Source organism: Prorops nasuta, unplaced genomic scaffold (genome assembly GCF_024137725.1).
Source record: "Prorops nasuta isolate Cenicafe-Biocafe unplaced genomic scaffold, Cenicafe_Pnas_1.2 PNAS00010, whole genome shotgun sequence".
In the NCBI taxonomy this organism is placed as follows: domain Eukaryota; kingdom Metazoa; phylum Arthropoda; class Insecta; order Hymenoptera; family Bethylidae; genus Prorops; species Prorops nasuta.
The window spans coordinates 739155-755884 of record NW_027116807.1 but is presented as its reverse complement, the minus strand read 5'-3'; the positions used below and the strand labels follow the sequence as shown (position 1 = coordinate 755884).

At 33.4% G+C, this 16730-nt stretch overlaps 2 protein-coding genes across 3 annotated transcripts; both read right to left on the bottom strand.

The window, feature by feature from the left end:
• Positions 1-527: 527 nt before the first annotated feature.
• Positions 528-7341, bottom strand: mys (myospheroid). 2 transcript variants are annotated; one of them, XM_066733104.1, is made up of 10 exons: positions 6914-7341; positions 5905-6080; positions 5492-5801; positions 5165-5393; positions 4897-4981; positions 4178-4825; positions 3788-4099; positions 3513-3713; positions 2926-3429; positions 528-2829 (listed from the first exon to the last, which is right to left on the bottom strand). In XM_066733104.1, the coding sequence occupies exons 2-10, from the start codon at positions 6076-6078 to the stop codon at positions 2764-2766; spliced, it is 2529 nt and encodes an 842-aa protein (XP_066589201.1). In that variant the 5' UTR covers positions 6079-6080; positions 6914-7341; the 3' UTR covers positions 528-2763. The 2 variants fall into 2 exon arrangements, with proteins under 2 accessions (XP_066589201.1, XP_066589199.1); XM_066733102.1 differs by lacking the exon at positions 6914-7341 and adding an exon at positions 6715-6893.
• A 107-nt stretch (positions 7342-7448) lies between these two features.
• SMC2 (structural maintenance of chromosomes 2) lies at positions 7449-12468 on the bottom strand. The gene is made up of 8 exons (XM_066733101.1): positions 12004-12468; positions 11480-11902; positions 11110-11388; positions 10116-10889; positions 9275-9862; positions 8521-9142; positions 8124-8377; positions 7449-8048 (listed from the first exon to the last, which is right to left on the bottom strand). Exons 1-8 carry the CDS (start codon positions 12169-12171, stop codon positions 7611-7613), a joined length of 3546 nt encoding a protein of 1181 aa, XP_066589198.1. The 5' UTR covers positions 12172-12468; the 3' UTR covers positions 7449-7610.
• Positions 12469-16730: the final 4262 nt, after the last annotated feature.

The following is a 16730-nucleotide window of genomic DNA, read 5'->3' as shown; positions in this document are numbered from 1 at the left end:
GCAGCAGCGTCTCACCACGCACGCGTGCACAGAACACTTCGAATTGCTTCGAATGCTTGCAAGTGGCACGTAAGGGCTCTAATGTTGCGATCCATCGCAATTCTTCGAACGTCTAGTTCATGAATTGCCATTACATTTTTAGGTGATGTCAATGCCATAGGTGACAGAAAATATGTACACCATCGATTCTCTCACCTTGATGATATTTTATATATTTGAACGAATTTAAGCTTTTTTCCTGCATATAGCGTAGATAAAAAATATAAAGCAAACTTTTAGGTAAACAAATGAAGAATAAAAAATATATTTATATACATGTAAGAAAAATTAAAATATAGGTAAACACGTTTTTAAGGAAATTAGGTATTCACCTTCATTTCTAGTATCATAACAAAGTTAATTTTCATTTCAACAATTAAAATATGATATACTAAAAATCAGTACTATTGCCTTCTCCACTGTTTCTTTAATTTTTCATTATCTTGCTCTTCAAATGTTTTTGCTAGTCAAAACTTATAAATTATAGCTAGTATATAAAATTTTTAATTAAGAAACAAAATGTAATAGATCCTATTAGTACATTATTTTTATTATTATATATTCAGTCTAATGACATTCATACATAACGCTAAGTTTTTGCTCATTCACGCGTATATGAAAATATAATTACTAAATACGGCACTGTGAAAATCAGTAAATAACTGAGAATGTTAAATCTCGATAAAATAATAGTTATAATTATATTAGCATTTGTAAAATTTTTACACGATATCGCAAATTATACAACAATCCATGTGTCTTAAATGAAGTATTTTTTGATTAGATTATTTTGGCAGTAAAACGTGTAAAATAGTTCCTTAAATATAATATTCATAATATATTTTTGTGTTAACCTTTTAAAATTGCACTTTTCTCTTATATTTTTAAGTAAACAGTATCGCAGATAATGTGAGATTCAAACAATAACTATCGTTTTTGGATATTTTGGTTCATTATTTACGTCGGTAAATATATAAAATGAGAATGTATTTTCATTGCTAAGTAATAGTCAATGACGTTTGGGGTAGAAAACTGTCTTAGAACACACAATTGCTAAACAAATTCATTCACCCTAGTCTGTTAATTTAAATACTGTTTTATAATAAGTACAAAATTTTGTTTGCATATAACACTAGGCTTTGTAAATCTCTTTTCCAATACAACTTAATTCTTTTTAATAAAATGCATTTAGCGTAGAATGCAAATTAAATGCCGCTAACGTCATAGCTTATTCTAATTTAATGATAAAAGTATTCGGGTTGCCGGTTATTCTTAATATCGGAGTATCATGTAAGCCTATTTAAAGTAAATTTGTCTAGCAAAGGGACTATTGCGGTTCATTTCCTTAAATTTTTAAGAGATTACGTTTAATTTATAAGCAACTTGTTATAATAATAATAATAATAATTATACTTGTGCGTTCTTTGTAAGAATTGCATAGGTATATAACTTAACGCAATATACCTAAATCAGTTGTATCTTATTTTATGATATACTTTGTATATGTAGATGTTTGTAAGTTATATGAAATAAATAAATGAGTAACTTTGAATAACTTTTTGAGTTACGAGTGGATTTGTAGCGCAGATAAGCATCTTATTCCAAAATAGTAAATTCTTTCATACTTGTCATATGAAACAATCGGCAGGAAATTTTAATTTTAAAAGCTCGATTTTTGTTAAAAAGAAAAAGTCATTATCCATTTTTCGTATGATTTTAACGGTGTGTGTGCACGAATTGTAATGTAAATAATTACACTAAACACGATAAAAATCTGAAATATAAGAGTATGTAGAGCTTTTTCATAGACTTTCACTTTTTGTTTAGATTTATACATGTTCCACAGATATTTGTGTAGTAAACTCTGGTCTTCAAATAAATTTACTATGAATTAATGATCAACACCTAGCATAAAAAACTCAATATTTTCGATTCATTCTTTACATAGTTATTGTAACTTTAAAAATTAGCGAATGAATTAACAAATATCAATGAATTAGTTCCTTTCATAAATATAAAAAGGATTAGAAGACTTTAAATATGAATTGATAAAAATATATTAACGCACTAATATCAAAGGCACTTTGTAATAAAGTAGCACTTAATAGTAGGACACACAATATCCTATGCAACTGTCGCATTTTGATATCTACATAGATTTTACATATTTCAATTTTTTTTCTATTTGTAGGACAACTTCTGTAATGTAGGATTCATATTTCACAAAGAAGGTTTCATTCACTTTTATCTTGTAGAGTTAATACGTTAATAAAATCGCAACAGTTTGGCAGTATTAAATTTAGGATGTTGAGAGATGTATGTTCATACAATATCTTTAAAACTAAAGTTAAATAGATGAAATAATTTTTAACAAAGAAAGCTGTTTTTGAATCCTTAATATAGGCATGGTAGCTATTGCACCGTAAGATCTGTTATTAAATTGCAGCTGGTGCTTTTAACGGATAACAGTCCTATATTGCGGCAAGACTACGATATTCTTTTTTGTAATAAGTGAATATAAACATTTTTAATTATACACACACAAGTGACTAAAAAACGTTTTAAATAAATTATGTGTATCTAAGTATAAAATAAACTCATCGATTTTAGGAAAGCGAATGGGACGAAGAAAATCTCGATATGTGGTACTAATTTTTTTTCTCTCCTTATACAGTCTTGCCACTGAAGAATGATTGTAAATTACTCGATATGAGTCAGTAGGTATTACTTGCCCGCATAGGTAGGATTTTTAAATGTAGATGTTGCTTGTTTGTAAATTGGATTTTCACCCTATAAACACAATAGAAATGACAAAAAATTAGATTTCTCATTAGATTTTTACTAACAAAGTTGAAGAAAAATCAAAATAATAGCATATAAATTTACCGTGTCCCATTTGGCCATCATTCGTTCCTTTTCAAATCGTGCAAATTCTCTTCTATCGTGAATCGTTGTTAGTAATTTCCATAGTAATAAAAGTGCAAGACCAATAAGGACAATTGCGGCAATTACTCCCAAAACTATACCCAGCATGTATACTTGCGGTGGACACTCCCTTTCAGATTGTGCTCTCACTTTCAAGCAGTTCGTTTCGTTGTAATAATAAACAAAATTATATTTACAGTCATCTTCGTCAATACCAAAGCATAAGACCTCGTCATTGTCAACATCAACTATTACGGTCTCCACTGCTTCCGGTACAAATTCTTTACAATTTTTGGCACACTCCTCCATATCGCTATAGTTACCAGTGTGGTACATTTGGCATTGTACACAACTCTTTAACTCTTCACATCTACTGGGACAGGTTGGGCATTTATTACAGTGTTTACCGGAATATCTTGTGCTTCCCTCCTCGTGACATATACACTCGCCACAAACGCAGTCACCCTGCATTGGTAAAAAATATTCGTAAAAAATGAAATGATTTTCTGTGTGAAAGAAAAAACGATAAAATATAGCTTTATACTTACATGACCGGAGCATAATAAGCCATTTGTAGTCCCTGGCGCAATGCAAGTGTCGTTGGAAGATCGGCAGTTACAAGATGGCCCAGTCCAACCAGCGTTACACACACATTGACCGCACACGCATGTACCGTGATTCGAGCAAAGATGGCCTTGATCGCGATCGCACGAAAAGTTATCGCATTCACAAAAATTACCGGAAATTACCTATAATTAAACAAACGTTATGTTTTTATTTATCGATACACTTAAATTAATATAATATAATAATTAAAATTAACCTCTTCGGAATTTGATCTTATTTCACAATCACATTGGCCACAGGCGCAAGTACCTCTACCAAAACAGTCCACGAGAGTTGTATTATCAGGTCGACAGGACTGAAAATTCTTATCAAATCCAGACAAGTCTTGATGAGGGCTACACTCACATCGTTTACCAAAGAAACCATCGTAACATTCACAGACGCCACATTTAAGAGTTCCAACTCCGTTACATTCGGAAGACTTGACCTCATACATCCGACCTTCGTGTTCGCACTCGCAATCGCAAAGCATCTCCAAATTTACAGTTAAAGTCTCGTTAATGCCAACCTACGTTACAAAGTAATTGGATTAAAAATATGTGAATTAATTAATTTTTAAGATAATGAAGAAGAGTATATCGTTTACTGGATAAATGTCGAACTTCTGCTTCCATTCCGATCGATTTGCTGGGCAACTGGTTACTTCAATTTCAGCTATAAATTCAACTTTTGTTCCAACCTTGAGACCATCGCATTTCGAAGTCTCAACCGGTGGTCCAGTGCCTAGACAGCTCGAGTAATATTTCACCTTTACAGCACTGCTAGCTGTATCCTTCATTTCTACCGAGCTAGAAATAGCATCATACTGTTCTCGAATCAGTTCGACGACGTTGCTCGAATCATCGGATAACTTTCCAGCAAATGAACCTTCTACGTGTTTCGTAAGCTTTTTATAAACACTAATTTGTTCCTCAGTTACCGCCCATATAATATTAATTGCATTCTGCTTTACTTTCAAATTAATCTGTGAAATACTTGGATAATCTTGTAAGGAAGAATGGGTATACAACCCATTATCATCCAAATGACACAATCCATCATTCGGCTTTATGATCCCACCAAGTTTGCCATCACCCGCATAGTGAAACCCAGCGTCAGTGGAAAACACTAAAAGCCTACGAGCTTTTTCACGCCAACCAATTCGATTTCTACATACTATAGCTTGCATTATAGCATCAAAACCTCCCTCGGGTGCATCGAGATTACCAGAAACAGATGCGTTTCTTACTAATCCCTGAAAATTGAAGTAAAGAATTTAATGTTGTTCACGATAACAGTTGCATGCTTTTTGAATTTTGTACTTACTGCAAAATGACTCGTGTCTTGCGATAATCTCATAATATTTTTATAACCATAAGGAGCAGCACATCCATCACATGGCTCAATTAGCCTAAAATAATGATATTGTTAGCTTTTCTCTTATATTAAATTAATATTAGAAGTTATTTAATGGAAAGTTTTTCAGTATTTTCCTAACAAGTATGAAAACTATTTTTGAGCTTGTATAAATTGAAACTATTAATATCTATTTCTAAGAGTTTTCAATAAGTATTAATTTTCTTATAAGACTTACGACTTGGGCATAGTATTCACATAAGGCATAACCACTTTATCAACAAAGCTACCAAAGCCTAAACGAAAGTTACTAGTGATTTTACTCATACTTTCGACCAATAATTGTCCCAAGTCCGACAATTTCTTCTTATCATCTTCCATAGATTTGCTCAAGTCCATAAGATAATACAAATCAACAGGATAATCTTCAGCTTGAGAATATTGGAAGGACATTCTATAGGCCTCATCTAAATATAATTCAATAGTATTTTAATTCATGTAAATTACCATCAAAAGTTCTTTTGTCTCTTTTTTCTACAAAAGTAAATTTATGGTAATGACATACTTATTCTGAGCTTTAGATTAACTTCTTGCGGCCACATCTGGACAGCTTCTTGTCTCTTGCTACCACCACCACCATGCATTCCTTCTTCATATGAGTGCATAAAACTTGAACTAGATGAGCTGGAGCTATAGTCTAAACTATACCCCCCAGAGACACCGCTAGTACTACCGCTTGTGTAGCCACCCTTCGTTAAATTACGATGCCTAGTCATACTAAACGAATTATCAGGATTCCATGTATATTCCTCAGGACATGTTGCAAATATTTTTGTGTTTATGTTTGGTAAAAAGCACCTCTTTTCAGAAAATTTCTAAAAGAAAAAACAGGGGTTATTAACAAATTACTTGCTAAAGTATGTTTTATTCCTTAAAATAAAAATTCTACGATTTCATTAATCAGTAGACTTTACTTACTGGTGCTGCGCACCATGCGCAGTAAGGCGTCTGTATACATTCATGACATGTTTGCTTACTAATGCAAGGATTCATTCCTGTCAATCGTTCTGGTGGAGGGAAATTAGCCCTTACCATTTCTACCATTACCACCACTGTTAATACAGCAGTAAGCCAGCTTGAGCTGCCAAACATCTCTGCAATCATAATACTTTTATATTATTGCATTGTCTATGTATCTATATATTTTATATTACACTAAGAGATAGAAGATTTTATGCAATGTTTTCGTTTGTATTCTATTTGAGAACAAATTGGGAATTCTGTAATATTTCTTCCTCAAAGTGGATAGAATTTTCCTGACATTTGACAATTTAAACGAGTAAAGCTAAAGATAACAAATGGAATATTATTACGCATATTGAAATGGAATAATACCAATAATCTGTAACAATAATTCGAAATATAAAAAATATGATCAAAACAAAAATTTACTACTTGTTTCATTAAAGGTTGGACGTGAGTCAATGTAAAGGTGCGGTCGAAACCAGATCTCCTACACTATTTTTAATCTTTCTTTTATAAAGGAATTTTTAAATAATTTAAAAATTTTAATATGTAATAGTAATGATGTAAAAATCTTGTACTATAACTGTGAGAAAAATTAAAGCATATAACACTGCAGATATATTATAAGGCAGCTTCCTTAATCATTTGCTTAGCTAAATGCCGTCATCTTTATATTTGTAGAGTAGCATCATGCTGATTAATTTAAAAAAATCAAGTCCCTAAGGATTGGAAGCGTCAAATTAATATATTTCTTATTCTCACTTTTGTAATATATGATGGCTTTACTGCGATTATTCATGGAACATCACAAAATTAAATTATGTTTTCGTCAAAGTTAGATCACCATAAAAGGTAACCCAACGAACAAGCACAAACACTAATCTGCACCTGGCTGAAGTGAGTGAAGTGACCTAACTAAACCTGAATGAGAGGGGGGCCAGCGGGAAGTCCGTCTACTAACCCCATCAAAGACTAACCAACCACTGAATGGAATAGCCGCCCGATGCCCGATTGGCCTGTGCAGGCCTGTGCGAGTACTGCGAGCTTGCGACAGGAGGAAGGCACTGCGAGTGTGTATGTACATACATGAGCAATGAAACGTACACATACGTATAGTATACATATGTGTACCCTGCTCCTTCCTGTGTAATGCATTTGTGCCACACAACTGCGCCTGTCGGAGAAGTAACGATATGCTCAGGCGAAGAGAGGCGTGAAGCTATTTAAATTTTTGACAATCGTCATTCGCGTTGTATCAGAGAAATGCATAAAAATATTATTTATTTACAGGACGTATAATATAGTAAGTTTGAAGACGATGTTAATAATCTGCATTGTGTTGTCAAATCTTGCTATATTCAATTTTTATTTAAATTTACCAAACCGCTAGTGAGGTAAAATGTTTTTTGTAATATTGAAAAGTTTGTTGCTTATACGTGTAGTTCTCCAAAATGTTTATCAATATAATTTATACATATGTAGAGTTAAAAAAAACACAAACTTTAAATATTTAACATTAGTTATAAAAATATGCTTTTTTTATTGATAAATATATCAGAAAAAAATTATATAATGGAGTAACTTAAAATTATCTGACATATAATTACAAGCTCGTAAATTAATTGTGCACATGTGATTATTGTATACATTCCTTATTATTACTTCTTATTTTTTGACTTTTTAGTTCTATCATTGCGAGTTATTGTAGACATTCCATCTACAAAACGAGTTGTAAATAATACATTAGCATTGTTAAACATACCATCCTTTAAAGATACAACAATGAATTGAGAATGTTTGAAATGTTTCTTTAACATTGCTCCAATATTCTCTGTATGAGACAGATCTAAAGCAGCATCTACCTCATCCAAGATATAAAGAGGTGCTGGTTTAAACAGAAGCATAGCTAATATCAGAGATAAAGCTACCAACGATCTTTGACCACCAGATAACTCACTCAGTGATTCTTTCCAAATCCCAGAAAATCCTATCTTCACCTCCAAGCCATCTGTGACAGATTGATTCTCAGGAGGCTGTAATTTTGCATTTGCTCCTGGTAATAAACTACTAAATATTGAGCCGAAATCTTTATTTACCTAGAAATAAGTGAAAATAATAATTAAGTATTAATGAATGCAATAAACTTTGAAGAGGTTACATTCTTTACATACTTGTTCCCAAGCTTTTAGTAATGCCTCCTTCTTCTTTTCATCCAAGTGCTGTATCGTTACTATTATCTTTTTTTTATCATTCTCCACAATTTTTTTTCTTTTTAACATTTCATTGTAACGTTCTTCTTCTTTGTCAAGTAAACTCATCGCTCGGGCATTAATATTTCTACTTAACTTTTCTCGAAATGACTCTAATTGTCGAATCTTATGGGCCATTTCATCTGGTTTATTTGCTTCAAAATCGTACATACCTCCTAAAAAGTATAAGTTCATATGAAATGAGATTCTAATCATGGGTGTATTTTGTCATTGAAAATTGTAAAATTCACCCTCAGGCTGGGGGACGGAGTATATATATATATATATTGCAATATAAAAAGAATAGCTACATACGAACCTTCTTTACCAAAATACATCTCATCTTGTTCAATCCAGTCATATTTTGACATCAGTTCGGTCAGTTTACGTTTACAATCTGCAGCGTTACTTTTTGTAGTGTTAATTTCGTGATTTAATCTTTTAACATCTAGTTCAGTTTCTGCGATCTGTTTAATTATATCTTCCTTTTTTGTCATAAATTTGTTTAAATCTTTATTTTTTTGTTGAATTATCTCCTTTTGCTCTTTCACGATCATTTGACGCTTGTTAGTTATACTTTGAGCTTGTATTAATTCTTCTTGCAATTTATTGCCTTCGTCCGTTAATAAATTTAATCTCTCTTTTGCCGCAAGAACTTGTTCCTTCCCCGACTCTATAGTTTTTTTCAATTCAGCAATTTCTAGCTCTAGAGTTTCTGATTCCTGTTCTCTTTTTTGCCATTCTTTACGACTCTCTTCAGCCTTTTTCTTTAAGCGTTCTAGATCTTTTTCCGCGTCCTTCAATTGTTTCTCACGTATATTTGTAGAATCTTTCAATTGAACCTCCAAAAGCTTGACACGCTTTTCGCTTTCCTGCTGATTTATTTTTGCTTCTTTCATCTTTTCCGTGATGGTGTTAATCGTCGATACCAAAGCTTCGACCTGTTTATAAAGATAAATGGTTTAACAATAAATTTTCAAATAATAATAAATTAAAAGTGAACAAAATCAAAAGGAAAAAATAATGCAAACAAAATACGCGAATATTAATTTAAACACACAACAGAGAATTACCTCAGCTTTAATTTTATGGTGCGTCGTTTGTTCCATACGCTGTTTGACTACACTAATCTCGTAATTCCACAAGTCATATTTTTGTTTCATATTAACATATTTTTCTGCCACGGTACATATACTCTTTAATTCATTGTCAATCTGCAATAACTCTTGCTGTTTCAATTTTAGCATATTTTTAATCTCGTTTAATTCGTCTAATTTTAGAAGAATCGATCCTCCTTTCACAGCAGCGCCTCCAGATAATGTACCTGAAGGATCAAATGAATCTCCCTCCATTGTCACACATTTTTTCATTATCCTTTCATGAAAAGCGATTGTTTTAGCCGTTTCCATATCTTTGCAAATAAATATTTGTCCAAATATCCACGACATGGCTGGTTTAATTTGTTCCGGAAAAGCTACGAGAGACAATGCGGGCTGCACTTTATCTTTTCCCACCAATTTCTGTGCCAAATCTATCGTAGCTTGATCCATTGTTCTACCACTAATTTTATTTAAAGGTATTATTGTAACACGTTGTTGTAGTTGCCCATTTTGAAGAATTTTTTTACTGGTATTTTCAGTATCAACTATTACATTGTACAGCTACAGATGAAAGAATACAATGTAAGATTTACGTTATAGTCTGTTATAAGCTATATATAAGTTAATGAAAAAGTTATTAAATTAAATACACATAATTTGTTGAATTAATTTATGTCAGAATAAGTAAAAAACGTAAAAATACATTTTTTTTACTTGATTGTTATATAATATACTTTAAAAGTATAATTATTTTAAATATCTTAGACATGGTGGAAACCAATAATAAGAAAAATGTAAAAACCACGGTACATACCTTGCCTCCCGCTGCAACTTCTAAAGCATACGCAGCACTTTTATCCTTGACAGTTAACAAAGAGCAAACCAATCCTTTGACTCTATTCCTATCAAAACCAGGCTCAGGATCTTTATATTGAAACCTTACTCTATGATGCTTAGACTCAAATTGATCCTTTCTATCTTGTAATACTACAATATCCTTTTTAATTGCATCTCTTTGACCTTGAAATTTCTCCTTTGTGCCATCCATGTAATTTATTTTTTTTAATTCATTCTCCAAATTTTTTAATTCTTTCTCTTTATTCTCAAGATCTTTATAATCTTTTTTATACTCATTCTCTGTACTCTTCATATCCTTGTGTTTTTTATTCAATTGTTCCTTATTATGTTTCAAAGACATTTCACATTGTTTGTATTCTGTTTCTGCTTTTATAAAGTTTTGTTTAGCATTTATTAATTGTTGTTCCAAAGTTGCATTTTCACCTTCATCATTTGCCAATAAGCCAGAACTAATTTTCTGAAATTTCTCTTGAGCAGCTAATACAGCTTTAGAATCAGTCTGATCCATTTCTTTCAGTTTTTGAAAAAGTTCTCCAACCTTTTTAAACTCATTTGTTTTAACAATTAACATATTTTCATCATCAGAAATATCAATTTGTAATTGTTTAAATGTTTTCTCAGCAGCTTTGAAATTCTCTTTGTTACTATTAACTTCAGCTGATATTTTGAACTGTTTTTTTTCCGCATCCTGTAATTCTTTCTCTAAGCCTTGAAGTTTACTCCCTTTCTCCTAAGAAAAAACAAAGAAAAATACTATTTAAAAATTACACAAATGTAAATAATATATATACACAATTTATACATATACAGGGCTCACTAAATAAATTGATATTTCATCTTGGGTTATGAAGATGTACAAAATTTTTTTCATCTATGATCTGGATCGCTCTATTTGGTGAACCCTGTGTGCATGTATGTGAAACAGACGATTATAATAAAATCAAATTTACCGCATCAATTTTTTCACGAATTTTAATGATATCATTTTCAATATTTTGTATTTCTTCTTCTCCACTAGCTATACTCTGCATCTTTAATTTAATCTGAAGCTTTGCATTTTCAAAATTTTCTTCTGCTTTTCTACTGCTTTCAACTGCATTTACATACTGCCAAGCAAGAAAAACTCTTCTACAATGTTCCAATTCTCTCTCTATACGTTGAAATTCCACAAATTGCGTTCTTTCTTCTTTTAACTTGGTTATCTTAGGACCTATTTCTTCTTTTAAGATCTAGCAGTTATTCATTCACCATGATTAATTAACACAGTAGGGTTTAATATAAAATAAAGTTAAATATAGATATTGCAGTTTTTATGCATACCTCATTGATAGCTGTTAATTTGCTATCTTTTTTCTCAATCATCTTAAGGGCTTGCTGTTTTTTATTTTCATACATTCTTGTTCCAGCAGCCTCTTCGATCATTGATAATATTTCTATAGGTTTCATATTAAGAACTTTTGTAATTCTTCCTTGCATAATTAAAAAATGAGGATTATTTACGTTTAATTGTACGGAACAAAATAAATCTTGGACCTTTTTATTCGGAGCATTGGTTCCATTTATTAAATATTTGTTTTTACCACCAATGACCACCTGTCTAGTGATCGTGATCTCTTCATAATGTTCGTATCCCATAGGGGAAGATGTTCTATTCTCATTATCAAAGGTTATTGTTACACTTGCTTTTGTTATACCAGCTTGACCAGATTTATAAACGAGATCTTGTAAAGAGGTTGCACGCACCTGAAAAGAAATAAACACATTGCATTTTGCTCACTTGTATCAAAGTAACGATAGGCCTAATAATTTTGCTGACTTAAATTTGAAACGTTTTTAAAAATTACCTGACCAAGGTTAGTAATACCCAAAACAAAACAAATAGCATCTAAAATATTTGATTTCCCGCTACCGTTGAAGCCGGTAATAGCGTTGAATTCTCTATCAAATCCATTGATTTCTATTCTTTTCCCATATGACTTAAAGCCTTCCAACACCATCGATTTTATATACATATTAAGGATAGCCTTTTTACACAAATTAAGTAAGAGAAAAGTTATCCTTTAAAATTAAAATTTAAACATCAGTTTAAACTAGAGACTAAAATGAAATCTTATGCGTCCATGATAAGTTCTGATAGGCTGGCGCAGGCTGGCGAAGTGCGGCGCTGACGCTAACATTTTTTCAACGCAGTTCCTAAATGCATCGAAAAATTATGGAAAGCCATACACCCGGCGAGGCGGCGTCGGCAATGCCCTGAAAAATACTAGAGCTGCAGTGAAAGCAGCGTTGCCAAGTGTAGTATAATTTCCCGAACACGAAATTCTTCCATTATTTATTTTGCATGCAGCATCGTCATTTCTTGACAGATTTGCATTTTTGTGGACTTTTTGGAAACGTATGAACATTATCTAGTAAAGTACGTTGGGGGATTTTGCGATTTAAATGTTGTTTCTCAATAATGTTAATATATTTATTTAAACAAAAAATTTTTTTCATTTTTTTTTAATTTTCCTAACCTAACTTAGTAGATAAGCTTCTGGCATTTCCAAAAACCTGTAATAACTTTACAATCCGTCAACAAATGACGACGCTGCATGCGAAATAGTTTTCGCCCTGTAATGTTGGTATATGGATTCCCGTTAAGGTGTGGTGTGCTCTTGGCACTTCTACAAGATTCCCAAAGATCAGAAAATTAATTCGAATCATTTACTAATCGGAAGGGATCTTGTAGAAGTGAGCCCCCCCACCACGACAAGGTGGCACACCGTCGGGGAGGGAGGCGGCGCCGCCTCACCTGAAACAAAAAGAAAACAAAAATATACTTGAAAAAACGAGTATTTAACCCGAAATGTGGAAGGATTTTCAAAGAAAATATTTCCACATTTCAGATTCTAATTAGGAATTTCAAAGACAGACAAAGATATAAATTAATAAAGCATGCTAAAAAAAGTGAATGAATAGAGAAACTAACTAAATTGTTACTTCTTTCCAGCGGTTAGTTGAGAAGCTTCCTCCTCTCGAGCGTGAATGTTAATTCACACAAAGGTCAACCAGATCTTGACTGATACTCTCCTCAGTGACTAATTACCCTTACATTCTTTGTCCCTTGGTGTGGATCCGAGTTGTCACACGAAGAACTACTACGTCGAGGAAACGATTTACACATCAATAAAGATGGACCCCTATTAGGTGAACTTAATGAGCCAACGTCGAGAGTCCACAAGGACAAAGTAAGTAAGGGTTGATAGTCGCTGAAGGAGGATCAGCCCGAGCCAGTTGACACTCGAGAGTCCACTTCTCAATAAACACCTGTACTTGAATTAACAATGAATGAAAATAATAAGATTAAATTTATCTATCCTTGAAATTATTTAAATAAATGTGGACTTAAGTAAACGGACTGGTAATTAAGCCCTACTCGTTGACAGCCATGTCCTACAAGAGTCCTTCCTAAAACATAAAATAAATTAAACAAGTATGAGAAATAAAAAAATAAATTATTTGCCAGTACGTCCTCTCCCGATGATGTCCCGATTCCAAGTGAGGGTTTGACTTGGTCCAACCCAGGATGGCAATGGCGCATGATTAGTGTTGGATTTATGTCGATATTGGGAAAATGCGGTCACTATCCATGGCTCTCTCCCGCTCCAACTGAAACAGAAAGAAAACAAAAATAAAATTGAAAAAACGAGTATTCAACCCGAAATGTGGAAGGATTTTCAAGGAAAATATTTCCACATTTCAGATTCTAATTGGGAATTTCAAGGACAGACAAAGATATAAATTAATGAAGCATGCTACAAAAAGTGAATGAACAGAGAAGCTAACGAAATTGTTACATCTTTCCAGCGGTTAGTTGAGAAGCTTCCTCCTCTCGAGCGTGAATGTTAATTCACACAAAGGTCGACCAGATCACGGCTGATACTCTCCTCAGTGACTAATAACCCTTACTTTCTTTGTCCCTTGGTGTGGATCCGAGTTGTCACACGAAGAACTACTACGTCGAGGAAACGATTTACACATCAATAAAGATGGACCCCTATTAGGTGAACTTAATGAGCCAACATCGAGAGTCCACAAGGACAAAGTAAGTAAGAGTTGATAGTCACTGAAGGAGGATCAGCCCGAGCCAGTTGACACTCGAGAGTCCACTTCTCAATAAACACCTGTACTTGAATTAACAATGAATGAAAGTAATAAAAGTAAATTTGCCTATCCTTGAAATTATTTAAATAAATGTGGACTTAAGTAAACGGAGAGTGTTTACTTCCTACTCCTTGGTAGCCTTGTCCTATAAGCGTCCTTCCTAAAACATAAAATAAATTAAACAAGTATGAGAAATAAGAAAAGAATGTATTTGCCTGTACGTCTACCTCCAACGACGGCTCGATTCCGAATGATGGTTTGACTCACTCCAACCCAGGATGGCAATGGCGCATGATTGGTGTCGATTCGTTATAGGGTTTATATCGTTATTGGATACGGGGTCACTATCCATGGTCCTCTAGCGCTCGACCTGAAACAAACAAAAAAATTAGAATAAATTTGGAAAAAAACGAGAATTCAACCCGAAATGTGGAAGTATTTTCAAGGAAAATATTCCCACATTTCAGATTCTAATTAGGAATTTCAAAGACAGACAAAGATATAAATTAATAAAGCATGCTACAAAAAGTGAATGAAAACAGAAGCTAACGAAATTGTTACTTCTTTCCAGCGGTTAATTGAAAAGCTTCCTCCTCTCGAGCGTGAATGTTAATTCACACAAAGGTCAACCAGATCATGACTGATACTCTCTTCAGTGACTAATTACCCTTACTTTCTTTGTCCCTTGGTGTGGATCCGAGTTGTCACACGAAGAACTACTACGTCGAGGAAACGATTTACACATCAATAAAGATGGACCCCTATTAGGTGAACTTAATGAGCCAACGTCGAGAGTCCACAAGGACAAAGTAAGTAAGGGTTGATAGTCGCTGAAGGAGGATCAGCCCGAGCCAGTTGACACTCGAGAGTCCACTTCTCAATAAACACCTGTACTTGAATTAACAATGAATGAAAATAATAAGATTAAATTTATCTATCCTTGAAATTATTTAAATAAATGTGGACTTAAGTAAACAGACTGGTAATTAAGCCCTACTCGTTGACAGCCTTGTCCTACAAGAGTCCTTCCTAAAACATAAAATAAATTAAACAAGTATGAGAAATAAAAAAATAAATTATTTGCCAGTACGTCCTCTCCCGATGATGTCCCGATTCCAAGTGAGGGTTTGACTTGGTCCAACCCAGGATGGCAATGGCGCATGATTAGTGTTGGATTTATGTCGATATTGGGAAAATGCGGTCACTATCCATGGCTCTCTCCCGCTCCAACTGAAACAGAAAGAAAACAAAAATAAAATTGAAAAAACGAGTATTCAACCCGAAATGTGGAAGGATTTTCAAGGAAAATATTTCCACATTTCAGATTCTAATTGGGAATTTCAAGGACAGACAAAGATATAAATTAATGAAGCATGCTACAAAAAGTGAATGAACAGAGAAGCTAACGAAATTGTTACATCTTTCCAGCGGTTAGTTGAGAAGCTTCCTCCTCTCGAGCGTGAATGTTAATTCACACAAAGGTCGACCAGATCACGGCTGATACTCTCCTCAGTGACTAATAACCCTTACTTTCTTTGTCCCTTGGTGTGGATCCGAGTTGTCACACGAAGAACTACTACGTCGAGGAAACGATTTACACATCAATAAAGATGGACCCCTATTAGGTGAACTTAATGAGCCAACATCGAGAGTCCACAAGGACAAAGTAAGTAAGAGTTGATAGTCACTGAAGGAGGATCAGCCCGAGCCAGTTGACACTCGAGAGTCCACTTCTCAATAAACACCTGTACTTGAATTAACAATGAATGAAAATAATAAGATTAAATTTATCTATCCTTGAAATTATTTAAATAAATGTGGACTTAAGTAAACGGAGAGTGTTTACTTCCTACTCCTTGGTAGCCTTGTCCTATAAGCGTTCTTCCTAAAACATAAAATAAATTAAACAAGTATGAGAAATAAGAAAAGAATGTATTTGCCTGTACGTCTTCCTCCAACGACGGCTCGATTCCGAATGATGGTTTGACTCACTCCAACCCAGGATGGTAATGGCGCATGATTGGTGTCGATTCGTTATAGGGTTTATGTCGTTATTTGATACGGGGTCACTATCCATGGTCCTCTAGCGCTCGACCTGAAACAAACAAAAAAATTAGAATAAATTTGGAAAAAAACGAGAATTCAACCCGAAATGTGGAAGTATTTTCAAGGAAAATATTCCCACATTTCAGATTCTAATTAGGAATTTCAAAGACAGACAAAGATATAAATTAATAAAGCATGCTACAAAAAGTGAATGAAAACAGAAGCTAACGAAATTGTTACTTCTTTCCAGCGGTTAATTGAAAAGCTTCCTCCTCTCGAGCGTGAATGTTAATTCACACAAAGGTCAACCAGATCATGACTGATACTCTCCTCAGTGACTAATTACCCTTACTTTCTTTGTCCCTTGGTGTGGATCCGA